At 37.0% G+C, this 14357-nt stretch overlaps 1 protein-coding gene across 1 annotated transcript in view; it reads right to left on the bottom strand.

The window, feature by feature from the left end:
* Positions 1-14357, bottom strand: part of PTPRD (protein tyrosine phosphatase receptor type D) — a 2680207-nt gene that overhangs the window by 490131 nt on the left and 2175719 nt on the right. The window contains 1 exon segment of the mRNA XM_043972034.1: positions 6039-6206. Coding sequence (XP_043827969.1) covers positions 6039-6102 — 64 coding nt within the window. The 5' untranslated portion in view covers positions 6103-6206.

The following is a 14357-nucleotide window of genomic DNA, read 5'->3' on the forward strand; positions in this document are numbered from 1 at the left end:
ATGTGCCTAGAAATTCACGTCATCTACTTTACTAATTGCATCTAATCTAGAAATTATCATATTTTGATCAATAGATGTAATTCAAATAGACTTCTAAAGTCATTAAAAGCTATAGAAATTAGAAGTATCCTGGAATTATATGTTTATTAAGAAATCTTTTTAGATTGAGTAGTTAGAGTCTTCTTTGTTTCTGACTTCTGGCCCTCCATCCTAACCTTTCATTTCACAGAGATACAGGAAGACATCTTAGAATGAATATAGTTAAAAAGCTTTGTTCATCTTCCTTCTGAGGGAAAGATGTTTTTGTATGTATGTGTTGTGTTGTTTTTCCCCAAACTGAAGTCATGAGTACTTAGTGTGTTTCAATGTCAGATTTAACAATGGTAATATAAAATTACTGTCACAATACTATATGACAATTTTTGTAAAAATAGCTATAAAATTTTCTACTCAAACTGAAAATTGCATCTGAAAACTTTTCTTTAAGAATAAAGCTAAAGTAAAAATAGCTTTTTCTCACAAGATGTTGAAACTCTACCTATATTCCTAAATTAATTACTAATTTCCCATTTGTCATTAATGTTAAAAAAGATAAAATACTCCAATTTAAACATGGTCAACTTGATGGCTAGAATATTTAAGACAGATGAAATAATAGAATTTGGAAAATAAATTATCAATGATGAAAAATGAATTATCATTTTAAGACTAAATATTTGGAACATAGCATAGTTACAATTTGGGGTCAATTTACTATCAATTTCTTAAGGTCAAATTTTAGTAGGACAGACTTACCAAAAGGTAATGGGCCCATTAAGTTTATACTATTTGAAATCACTAAAGTGACTGCATGAAGAATCAAGGGCATTCTGACTAATGTCTCTTTTTGGGAAAAGAACTGTATATCTAGATAGTGATTTATATTTTTTACAGATTTATTTCTCTAAAATGACCAGATGCAGTCAAGTTAATAGCACATGCACATTAACAGATATCACCTTTTTTGAGGCTTCCAATTTGCTGTTATAACCAGGATAAAATAAGATACATATTGTCAAACTGATGTCGGAGGGAAAATGTGTCCCTTGAGATGCTATTGATATGTAGGCCATAAAATTTGAAAATAAAGAGGAAGGAGAAAAGAGGAAAATATGCAAGATCCAGCTTTGTGGTTAATGGGAGAGAGACAGAGAGACAGAGAAAGAGACAGACAGAGACAGAGAGAGAGAGACAGAGAGAAAGCAAGCATGTGTGAGTGAGTGATATGGCTCATTTTGGCAATGTGAAACAGTCTATGGACCTTCTCAATTTTTCCAATGCATTAAAAATACCCAGGATCACAGAAAACAACCAATTATCCTAAAATGCAACTACTTAAAAAATAAGTTTCTGAACCGCAGATTAAGCCTACAGGTTGATGGGAAATTGGTTTGCTGATCCGTCACATACATTTGTGTCTTATCCCTCCTCACACACCAGCCCCATCCCTCAATTAAGGGTAGTTGGTGGTTTGTCACTTCCATGGTAGACTGGGCCATGTAAACACCGGCAGGAAGAGGTATGCCTCAGAAACAAACCAAAGTTTAAGTGGTCAAAACTGACCCTATAAATAGTAACTAGGTGGAGGGAGGGTGGAGCAAGCAGTTGGTAACCTGGAGGGAGGGAAAAGAGGCAATCACGTGGCAGTGGAATCCTAAGTGTTGCCACACCACAAGGAATGTAATAACTGGCTTCCAAGATACACCTCAAACACTTTAGGTGTTCTTCTTTTCTTTAGTGTCTCACCACACAAAGACATCAAAGATTAAAAAAAGGTATTACCTTCTTGGTAAAAAAGAAAGAAGACAAAACCAAAAGACAGCAATCTATACTGTACTGTATAGAATTATGCGTGACATACACGTTTGTTGTTTTTCTTTTGTATTCTTACAAGTTACAGGCTGGTTACTCCTCTGTTAGTAACCAATTAATTCACATTGTGACCAGAACATCAGCAGCTGGATGAAAGGATCACAGAAAAAGCTAAAGCATTTTTGTCATTACAGACAGTAGGATGTTGCTAATTTAACAGCTTAAAAGCAAAGGATCTTTCATTTCGCTTTACCTCATAGTCAAGGAAGCTCAAGGGAATTGGGCATTAATAAGCATTGCTTAAAACAGCAACAACAACTAATATTCTTCCTAAAGAATGAAGCTCCAAACAAACTTATTCCTACTGGTTAGAGTAACCAATACATTTTTTTTTCTTTCAGGTATGAATATTGCCAAAGGGAATCTTACTAAATTGCTATATTAAGCACAGCAAATTACCTATTTAAGAATAATTAAGTGTTTTGGAAACATACCCGTGAGCTCAAATAATAATTTGGGAAAGGCATTTTTAACAAGATGTGAATGTTCCTTAGGTGAATTGGTCCATGCTTGAAGATGAGCATTGTGAATGGCATAAGCCTTTGAGAGACAGACAAACAGACAGAATTTCTACTCCTTATTCATTTTCATGACCTGGGTAACTTGATAACAATGATAAAGGGTCAAAATATAAAATGTTGGAGATTATCACTCTTAATTCTAAATTTATTCACTAGGCAAAATTAACACTGATCCCAGTCATCTTGGCAGAAATGCATGCCCTGCCTCCCTATATTTAACATCCTTTTCTGCCTTGGAGAAAGCATATCATAAAATCATGAATTTAGAATTGGAAGACACCTTAGAGACCATGTAGTGTAACCCCCCTTTTTTTTATTTGGTGGAGCAATGAGGGTTAAGTGACTTGCCCAGGGTCACACAGCTACTAAATGTCAAGTATTTGAGGCCAGATTTGAACTCAGGTCTTCCTGAATCAAGGGCTGGTGCTGTATCCACTGCACCACCTAGCTGTCCCCACCATTTTTAATTTTTTTGGTGAGGCAATTGGGGATAAGTGACTTGCCCAGGGTCACACAGCTAGTGTCAAGTGTCTGAGACTGGATTTGAACTCAGGTCCTCCTGACTCCAGGGCCAGTGCTCTAACCACTGCACAACCTAGCTGCCCCCCACCCTTTTGTTTTACAGATGAAGAAACTGAAGGTTGTAGATGTTAAGTGACTTGGCTAAGGTCACAGAGATAGGGACAGACCCAGGTATGGTGACTCCAAATCAAGTGCTCTTTCCCCTGTACCATTCTTCCTTTGCTTGTTAATAGATTACATAAAAACAAGCAGGTTGGAGAACCCTAATAAGGCATAATGAATTGTTATACAGTCTTGTATATGCCATGTATTAAATCATAGAACTCTGAAATCTTACAAGTTATTCTTGTTTATCCTTCATTCTCCAAGAAGACCATGACATCAGGGTGATGTCATGGCTTGCACTGAATTGAATATAAGTGCAAAGTCACCAACCTCACCTCTTTTCTCCAGAGTCATCTAGGTCCAGTGTTAAGATATATATATATATATATATATATATATATATATATATATATATATCAGGATGAGTAGAGATGGCCCCAGATGTTTAAGACAATTAGGGCTAAGTGACTTGCTCAGGGTCACACAGCTAGTATCTGAGGTGAGATTTGAACTCAGGTCCTCTTCACTCCAGGGCCAGTGATCTATCCACTGTGCTACCTCGCTTCCCTAATCTTAGAAGTAGAAAGGACCATACACATACATAAGTGCATGTTCTAAATGCCTGATATAATAAAGTGGGCCCATAATGGAGGTGTTAACACTATGGTGCTAAGTCAATATAATAAACAGCATAAACCACATATAGTAGAGCAATATTCTGACTATTTTTTCCAGTTCTATGGAGAATTATTTAAAAAGGAGGTATTTCAGTGATTTCATTACTAGCATTATATGTGTTTATATATTATACACACATATATGTGTATATACACACATACTAGGATATATATATATATTATATACTAAAATAATACACACATACACATATATGAAGAAGAAACAATTCAGGCTTCATCTTCCCAACCCTAACTTCATTAATGAAACTGTATTAATGGGATGACAGAGAAGCAAAATGGGTTGTTTGTTGGCTACGGTCAAGTATAAAAATCATATAAATTCTTAAAATTAAAACAACACTACTTTGGCAAAACTAAAATATATTAACAAGATACTTTTGCGATTTATTAGGAAGTTCTGCACTATACCACAAATGAAGGTGAATGACAAAGAGAAGCTTCTCTGTAGAGGCAGTTGCTTTCAAAGTTTTTTAACTATAGTCTCGAAAAGGAGATGTTGTATCAGAGTCAAAGTCAGCCTGCCCTTTCTTCCAAAGACTGAGGAATTCCGGATGAAGAGTACTTATACATATGAAAGTATATGTATCTGTCTGCCTGTCTGTCTATATATCTGCAGAGTAAAAGAATTCCATCAATATTGAAAATTACCAGCACTGGATTAAGTCCTAATGAACTAACAATTCATTTTAAGTAAATGTTTAGATGCTTTCTGACAATGGAAATATAAAACATAAAACAACTTTACTTTTCATTCTGCCCAAAGTGAAGTCTAGAGTCTAGCCTTTAAACAGTAGAAGTAATGTGCTGTATTCCAAAATGTTGCTTTTTTCATTAACACTAAATTTAGATTTCAACTTTAAAAGCAACGAAGACGTAAACCATGTTTTGAAAGAACGAGAATGCCCCATATTTGGGTCTTTTCCCAGTTAATTATTTGCTGGCTAAAGTGTTAAACCGTCCTTGGCTTCACCTTAGACACAACTCTCCCAGCTGGTCATTAACAGTCTGGAGAAGAGCCCACACATTATTAACCCTTGGTATGCAACAAACACATATGTTCTATATATGTACTCTCTCATTCATCCCCCCAAAAGATTATGTGGAAAAAACAGAGCTCTTTACTTTAACAAGGAAATGGGCTATTGTTGGGGGGGGCTTTTTGTCAGAATGCAATTAATATATGAGCTAAGATGACACAGAACCCTTGAGTAGGAGGCATCCTTAACGTGATCTGACTGAATCTCACTAAAATAGTCCACTGGGGGGAGGGGGAGAGAAATTAAAGACTGCAGATGTTTTTCCTCTTAACAGCAACAAGAGACTCCCAAAGAAAAAGGCCGGCAACCATGGGAATGGAACCACTAGCAAGAAACCAGCCCTTGTCAACAAGTACAAGCAAGTGAAATTTGCTCGTTTCTGTGCTATCTCTTCCAAAAGGCCACAGGACAGCTGGGAAAAGAAACACGTGTAAACAAGGTAGACTTAATGATTTCCTAATTAAAAAGAAGATATTATCTTCTCATTAATTGGCAAGCTAATTGACCAAAACCCTATAGTTTCATAAAATGAGTGCCATCGTCAGAGTCTCAGTGTCTACATGCCACCAATTTCCACAACGACACAATTTTTTTCTTTCCCTATTTCTCACCCACAAATGTGAATGGACGAGCGAGCTCGCGCACACACGCACACACACACACACACACACACACACACACACACACACTGATTTCACTGAAGTTGTCAGTTCCGCTTGATCTGTTTGGACACTGTACTCCACGACAGCTGTCGGAAATAATACATTAGAACAGCTGCTGTGACAGTTACTAGGGGGCTTGGAAGTTTAATTGGACTCAACATGATATTGTGCATTTTTCCAAACTTAGAAATAATCCAAAAAAAAAAAAACACAACACCACAAAGAAGTTTCTAATGGGCCTGAATGATGGGTTGCTACTTAGAATCACTGAATGGTTAACCTCCCTTTGGGGGATATCATTCTCCTCATATTGTCTTTATCCACAGTCTGGTAAGAAGTAAATAAAACACAGTAGGATCAGTTCAATGCATAAGAAAGGGGGCATTAAGAGGGGGGAAATGGCAAGGAAGTCACGTAAATAATCCCTTCCAAATACTGGCTGAGAGCCAAGGAGGATCCCACAGTGTCTCAAAATTTACTCCCAAGGAAACTTATTCAGAGACCTGGATCCCAGTGCCAAGTGAAAACAATGCCACTCATTATGGTCACAACTCCCATATAGAATGGAAGAATGGTACTTACTCTCGGCCTCAGCATAGAGGACGAAGTACAGGAGTACCACCACTGGCCTGGCTACGTGAATCATTCTGCAGCTTGGCACCAGCAAGCCTTGGCAGCCTCGTTCTCACGGGCCCAGAAGCCACTGCGAGTCTGTCCGGTCTGAAATTTCAGCTGATGGGCTTTCAGAGCCTGCAAAGAAATAGAAACAGAAAAGAGAGAAAAAAGAGGGAGAAAAAAGGAAAGGGTTAGATTTCTGCTTTTTTTTTTAACTTTTCCATCACAATCACAATGTGATACACAAAGTATTGTAAAAGCATGATAAATCGTAACCACAATCCATCTACATTAGGAAGGAAATCCTTAGGTCCACTTTATTCACGAGTGGCTAAATGTCAGCCCCAAAGACCAACTTGTTCCATTTCCAGGCCAACCTGAAGTCTACCTCCTCAGATTTCATTCTCCCCTGCTCAATGCCACCTTTGGGGCAATAAACCGTGAGAATGAACTGTCACTTTTAATGAAACATTACTTGAATACATCAGTAGAATGAAACACACCAATGCTATAAGAGGGATTCGAGAGAAGTTCCACCGTGCAGAATAAAAGTCTATTATTGACAACATAATGGAAGCTGCTTTCTTGGCACTAGGTGAAATGACAGGGCTAATTCAACTTCTCAGGCTAAATGGTAGAAGGTTGAATTTTTTAAAATGGTACATTTGGCTTTCTCCCTGCAGACACATCAACGTTTAAGGCTAGTTTGGCTTCCATAAGTCAAAATAATAGTTAGCATGACCTTTCTGAATTAACTTCAAGTGGATATTCCCTCTACTGAGGTAGAAGGCAAACTCTCTACTCCTTGTTTCAGTGAACTGTTGTGGCCACAAAAATATGTCCACCTGCTGGCCAACCCTTTAACAGTATCTATCTGAACTTAGCTATGCTGGTCTACAGACAGTAGACAAACATTCTTTGGCTAGACATTCCTTTCTGCCATCAGGGCTCAAGGTTCTTTTAGAAAGAGTCATCTAGAACCCAAGGACATCTCTACACCACAATGAAAACCTCAGGAACATTTATGATTTAAAGGGATCTTCAGATTTTAAGGCTACTAAATGTTTTTTAAACATTTTCCTTATAACAATTACTGTCATTCATTCATTTATCCACTCTTTCATTTGTTGAAAGAGTGTACAAAGCACTGTGCTAGCTGGTACGAAAGGAGGAATGATGAATTGGTTCAGTGGAAAGAGCAAGAGCTCATTATCAGAGTACCTGGATTCAAGTTCCACCTCTAACACTATTATCACTGGAACACTGGAAAAGTCAAGTTCCCTAGGCTCTTCTGCAAAAAGAAGGAGTTGGACTAGAACGGTTCTTAGGTCCCTTCCAGGTCTAGAATTATGATCTTAAAACATTGTACCTGTGTTCTTGGAACATTTAATGGGTGAGGTGAGTCACATCGAAATGAAAAGAATACAAAACAGTATGTAACAATTACCAGTAGAAGAGGTATATATAAAATTCTACAGGTCTAGGAGGGAGGGAAACCATCTAATCCAATACCCCTATTTTACTGATGAGGTAACTGAGTCCTAGGGAGGTGAAGTTACTTGTTCTAGATCATGAAAAGCAGAAAGAGAGAGAGAGACACACAGACAGACAGACAGACAGACAGACACACACACACACACATGCAGGATTAGCATCTGAGTCCTCTGGTTCCAAAACTCTTTTCACTTCCCATTTAATTTTTGCTTGCAAGAATGACAGCCTTTGGAAATGCTTTGAAAGCATTTCCAAAGATATTGGGGGTGGGGTGATGGGAAGATTCTAAATTAGAAAAAAATAAAGGTCCCTATATGGTGAGAAGGGCAGCTAGGTAGCTCATTGGAGAGAGTCCCAGACCTGGAGTCAGGAAGACTTATCTTCCTAAGTTCATATCTGGGCTCAGATACTTTTTATCTGTGTGACATAAGTAATGAATCCTTTTTGCCTCAGTTCTTCATCTATAAAATGAGCTGGAAAAAGAATCAGCAAACCACTCCAGTGTCTCTGCCAAGAAAACCTCAAAATCGGGTCATGAAGAGGCTGACACTACTGACACGATTGAACAACAAATAGTTGGTTCTAAAGCAAGAGAGATAGGCTAGGGACATATGACAATGTGCCTAAGTGACAGGCTAAGTAGCCAGGATTTTTATTCAGCTAGCAATGGGACGACTTTGAAGGGTAAGAGGCAGGAGTACAACAGGGTGAGAACTATGAAGTAGAAAACTATTCATTTCATGGGGTTTTAAGGATATAGAGGTCAAAAACGATAGGCAAAGAGACCAATACCAAGGGTAATGAGAACCTGAACTTGAGTAAGAACAGAAACCATTATCACAGAACCAGGAATTCTAGAACCAATTCCAGCAGTCACAGAATGACTTTATTTTAAAATTTGATTTGACTTTTTTTCCAAATTTCTCATTCCAGGAAGAATTTTCAGAATGACCATGTTTAACCAGAGTGTTTGAAAACAAAAATTTGACACATCTAATCCTATCATATGGACCATATAATACACAAAAGTAATTTGCAACAAGGGGCACTAGAGATGTCCCCAAATTGGCCAAATCACTGAAACAACCTGGGCCTTAAAAATAACTGCAAGACAAATACTATACTTAAACCTATCAAATAAAACAAGAAGGCAGGGAAAAAAGATACTATCATGTTCATTGCCATGCATGAGTAGCCTGTATGAAGGGAAAATAAAATAGAAAGCGGAGAAAAGTCATTTTAATGATTATTCCACCAGATAGCTTTATAGAGATTTTGGGGTGATAGGAAGAGGTAAGTTTTAAACTCTAACATAAGGTTCAGGATCTATTAGAGAACAATAGCTGGCCAGCTCCTCTGAATTGACCATTCTTATCAATCTACACTGTAAAAGTACCTGGAGTCATTCAGGGCTATAACAAAAGATCAAAATCTAAAAAAAAAATCTTCATAGGAAAAGTGTGCAGCCATCAGCTCTTTTCCCCTCTCCTCCCCGCCTTTCATTGCTACCATCCTCATGCCAGCATTTCAAATGACAGCGAAGTCCTGGAGACATCAGTCCTGTCGGACTCAATTTGTGTCTGTGCAAGCGTATCAGAGCCAACTGCTCTATAATGACTCTAGTGCTATCACAAAGATGGAGATGTATGAAATGCACTTTCAGGGAAGAGGTGATTTGGGTGTTTCTTGTAGTAAAAGGAAGGAGTGGCTCAGGAGCATAGAAATAGTTTCAAATAGACCTGTCTTGTAGGCAAAGAGAACTGTTACCTTTAGACTACGTATCAATATCTTGTAAAGGAAGTTATAACATCAATATTTAAGTTGCAGTCTGCAAGTTATTCATAGTTAAAAACAAAATAGAAGGAGAATAGGGAGGTAAAGGGGGGCAAGGGGGATACAAAAACACAAAATGCTCTAATGTTTAAATTAGACATTCATTCCAGTAAAACTCTCATTCAACTACTAGTTGGAGCATGAAAGCACCACACTTCCAAAGATGAAGAGCTATCATGCACATCTGGAATGTGGAATGTAGATTATAGGACAGAAAAGGAAAACAGATTTTAAAAAAAGATATTCCAAGCAGCAGTTTTTGTTGTTTAGTCATTTCAGTCATATTAGATTCTTCATGACCTCATTTGGGGTTTTCTTGGTAAAGATAAGAGTAGTTAGCCATTTCCTTCTCCAGCTCATTTTACAGATGAAGAAACTGAAGCAAAAAGGCTTGTGACTTCCGCAGGGTTATAGTGCTAACTAAGTATCTGAGGACACATTTGAACTCAGGTTTTTCTGTCTACAGGCCCACTGCTCAATCCACTGAACCACCTAGCTACCTCAAACTGTAAGCTGTTTGCAGGGTTAATTAATTTTATAAGCTTCCAGCATGGTATAAATGAAGAGTTAGAAAACATAGGCAATGAAAAGAAAAAAGAGAAGGTAGTTTACAGAGTTGAGAGAGTACTTTGCTCCTACTGACATCACAGTAAAACAACTAGCCCCCTTTACATTATATCTGTCTTTCAACAAGAAGTTCTATGCTTGAAATGCAACTAGAAGGTAAGATGAAAAGAAAATGAAGCGGCTTCTAATTCTCACAACACCAAGAATCATGACATGAATGGACTTCAGAAAATGTGAACAGTGTAACTTTCCAATTAGTCAGTCTTTAAATTTGAAAGTAAGAGAAGCAGAGATAGTGGAGGGTCAAACAACGTAGGTAATGGTAGATTAAAATGGAGCCAAGAGCGCTCTTGTTAGAAAATGGCTATGTCACCATTTAAGTGTTCACAGAAGCAGACATCCATCCTATTCCTTTTCTTTCAGCATCAAAGTTACCCAATGTCACCATTCTCTCTCTCTTTCTCTCTCTCTCTCTCTCTCTCTGTAGTGTATGTGAGTAAAGTATGCATGTCAATGTGCACACAAGGACACTGTTCAGCTGTCTGTATTAGGATTTTTTGTACATTATTTCAGTCTGGGAAAATAAGAAAATTGAGGCAAAAGTGGATTTGTTGTTTAATTTCTCCAATTTTTTAAAAAAACTGTGAAGTCATGTTGATTATACAATAACACTAGTTACAACAGAACAGGTGTTACGGAACCTACTTTCCACAGAGTCTGCCTCTGTCCTTACTTACAAGGACATTTACGATTAAATCAAGACCAACTCTCCAGAGAAGTGGGACTAATAATTATGTCAAGCATTTCAGACTAATATTAATACTCCCATTCGATTATAAGCTCCTTGAGGATAGAAACTGTCTTTTGTCACTTTGTATCCCCAGCGCTTGGCACAATGTCTGGCACATAGGAGACACCTGGAACAAGGTTATAAATTGATTATTGATTTAGTGTTTACACAAATTCACTTAGATATACCTAAATGGGTGGATCTTAGAAGGTAGAGCAGGAAGGTACTAAAATGTTTATGGTCAAAGAATAACAGAATCTTTGACTTAGGGACCTCAGAGACCATTTAGTTTAATGCATAAATGAACCAGAAGCCTCTTTATAACATATAACACAACAAATTCAGTTATCTTCTGTCATGTATTTTGAGTACACTCCCCACCCCATACATTCATTTCCCTTCATTTTTTTCTATTTCTCTCAAAAAGCATTTCAAGATTCACTGATTTAATAGTTGTTAAATGGAAAAATTCCAAACAAAAAAGTAGGTGAAGGAGCCAACCATTCTTAAGTGATGATGTACGTGGGAATATCCATTAAGAATTAAAATTTCTGGCAGCCTTGAAATGACTCCCCCATAGATGAGACAAACTACTAAAGCATGCCTTGGGGAAAGAATTCATATAAGCTGACTTCATCCTTATATATAAATTAGGCAGAAATAGTGGGGTATATGAACAGAAATATGAAGCAAGAAGATTCATTCATAAGTGAATACTAACCTATTTCTGGGGATAGTAATTTGCAGACCCAAGATCATACATGCATAAAAATGAACTACTTCTCAGCAAAGAAACATTTTTCATTCTGAAATCTAAATGTCTAATATTCAACTCATCATAAAGGGGAAGGGGCTGTAGAGACGCACCTCATAAGAACACACACATTTTTCTTTCCTTTTCATGGAAAACAAATAAAAGTCCTTAAATTGTGATATGGCTGGGGAAAACTAGAAAAGGATTGTGGGATAAAAGGAAAAATGTTTCACCACTACCTCCTGATGATTTTTTTTTTGGCCATAGTAAACTCATACCTTAATTTACTAATGCAAATGGCAGTAGTTATTTGCACTTGTTAAGTGACTCATGAAATAGCAGATCTTTGAGATACAAAAGAAATAAAAAGATGCAAAATAGTTAACAATCACATTTTAGCATATTATAAAGTGATAGCAGCCACAAGAATACATAAAGTATAAAAATAATCTGCGGGGCAACTAGATGGCGCAGTGGATAGAGCACCGGCCCTGGAGTCAGGAGTACCTGAGTTCAAATCCAGCCTCAGACACTTAACACTTACTAGCTGTGTGACCCTGGGCAAGTCACTTAACCCCAATTGCCTCACTAAAAAAAAATAAATAAAAAAAAATAATCTGACTGATTAGTGAGCTTACATAGTAAAAACTGTTCTTTCTATTAATACAAAATGGCTAATGAACATGTCAAAGGACTCTTTTATGTCTTTAATGACAATACTTAGAGCCAAGTCAATAATTATTAGTCTAAATTTTATACATTATGATTCACTTTCTAAATTAATATCAATAGCACCTCCACAGTTATAGGATTTCAAATAACAACATTTCAAGAACATATAAATGTTAGCAGCTTTCAGAAATGGCAAAAACCCCTCATTGTTGATACTTATGATTTCTTTATTGTTCTTTTGGGAAGTAAAAATCAAGAATGCTCTGAAAAATTAAAAGAGGGGAAAAATCCTTTCCTCCTTAACCATATCTTCTTCAAAAAAGGACTATATCTATCAGATGGGGGAAAGAGTCTTTTTAAAAAATCCTTCATTTCATAAAAAAAGAAATCCCTCATTTCTTATGACTATTTTATATGGTGAAGTCTTCCTAAGAGATAACCTATAATTAACCCCAAAAGACAGTAAAATCATGGATAAACTCCTTAAGCAGATTTCATTGCATTCATATAACAAAAGCAAAGTTAAGTCACACGGTTTTCTGCGGCTGGGTTTTCAATAGTGTTATTTGTTAAGAAAATTGATGTTTTTCTATTTATCTTTTCAATATTAGGGTAAGACTCTACTTTTTATCTTATTCTCATGAAAGATACTTGAGAAAGTAAAGAAAATTGAGAAAAACAGTTTCGCTCTCCAAAAGATAAACAAATAGGGGAGGTTGATTGATACAATGGATAAGGAGGGGAAAAGGGCAAGGCTTTGAATCCATGCTTCACTACTTATTACTTATGTGACCTTGAATAAGTCACTTCAACCTGAATTTTCTCAGGTGGAGCTACTGTGGATAAAGCACTTAACCTAGAGTCAGGACATGTTGAGTTCAAATACAGCCTCAGACACTTACTAGCTATGTGACCTTGGGCAAGTCATTTAACCTCTGCCTCAATTTCCTCATACTAAAATAGGAATAGTAATATAATCTACCTTCCAGGGTTGTTGTGAGGATATAATGAGATGATAATTGTGATATGCTTTGCAAACTTTGAAGTGCAATATAAAGGTTAGCTATCATCATCACTGTCATCAAGTGAGAGGTTTTGATTAGATGATATCTAATATTCCTTTGCACATTAAATACTACTATGACATAAGTTTGCAAACTTTTTCTTGGTAGATAATGCTTTTGTTTTCTCTGTTATTGTCAACTAAATCCATACCATGACTGTTTCCTTAACTATATATATATTCTACAGAATAACTGGATATAGAGCAGGAAGTAACCTTAGTGTTCTTCTAGTCTGACCTCCTTATTTATTCAGGCAAGGAAACTAAGCCCCAGAGTTCAAGAATTATTGGGCTCAAGGCATATCTTCCAGATATTCAAGCAGTACGTCTTTCTTAAAACTGGTTGCTATTTTTAAATGTCATCAAAAAGTTGCTGATTCAAAAGAAGCTGAGGGAGTTCTAAATGTGACCTGCTAGCAGTTAACCTACAGTTCTTGATTTCTCTACTTTTATTTACCCTTTGCCCCCATCTCCTCAGACATACTCTTTCTTCTCTTGACTTTATTCCCAACCACTAGAAAGACTGGATTTCAAAATTCTATGTATACTGTTCTAGTGGTCCTCTTTTCTTCTCTCTGTACTATGTTAGTGATTTCATTAGATCCCACGGGTTCAACTATCATCTATCTGCAGATAAATTCTAGATAGATTGCAAGGTCTTTGAGGGCAGGGACTATGTTTTGTCTCTTTTTTGTGTCTCCATTGCTTAGCATAGTGCCTGACATATATTAGGCATACAATAAATTTTCATTGATTTGATTGATACCGCCAGTATCTCTCTTGAGATCCAATCCCACTTCACCAATGCCTATCCTATAGGTATGGAACTTACCAAGCACAGCACCAAAAAGTGGTTCTGCTACCTCTCCTCTGGAAAGGGTGGAAGTGAACCTTACCCAAGTCTCAGCTGTCTTCACCCTGCCCCCTTTCTCACAAGTGGGGCTGGAGATTTAAGCAGCCACACCCTGTTATAATTATTTGCTCATTTTTTTTAACATAGGTGTCATACAACAACCCTCAGGTCTATACAGGTCCTTTCTCTGCTGTCACATGCAACAGTGATCAGATAAAAAGTTATTAGTACAATCTTAATAGCTTAGTGCCCCCAGTTAG

The sequence above is a fragment of the Dromiciops gliroides genome, chromosome 1 (genome assembly GCF_019393635.1).
Source record: "Dromiciops gliroides isolate mDroGli1 chromosome 1, mDroGli1.pri, whole genome shotgun sequence".
Taxonomy (NCBI): Eukaryota; Metazoa; Chordata; class Mammalia; order Microbiotheria; family Microbiotheriidae; genus Dromiciops; species Dromiciops gliroides.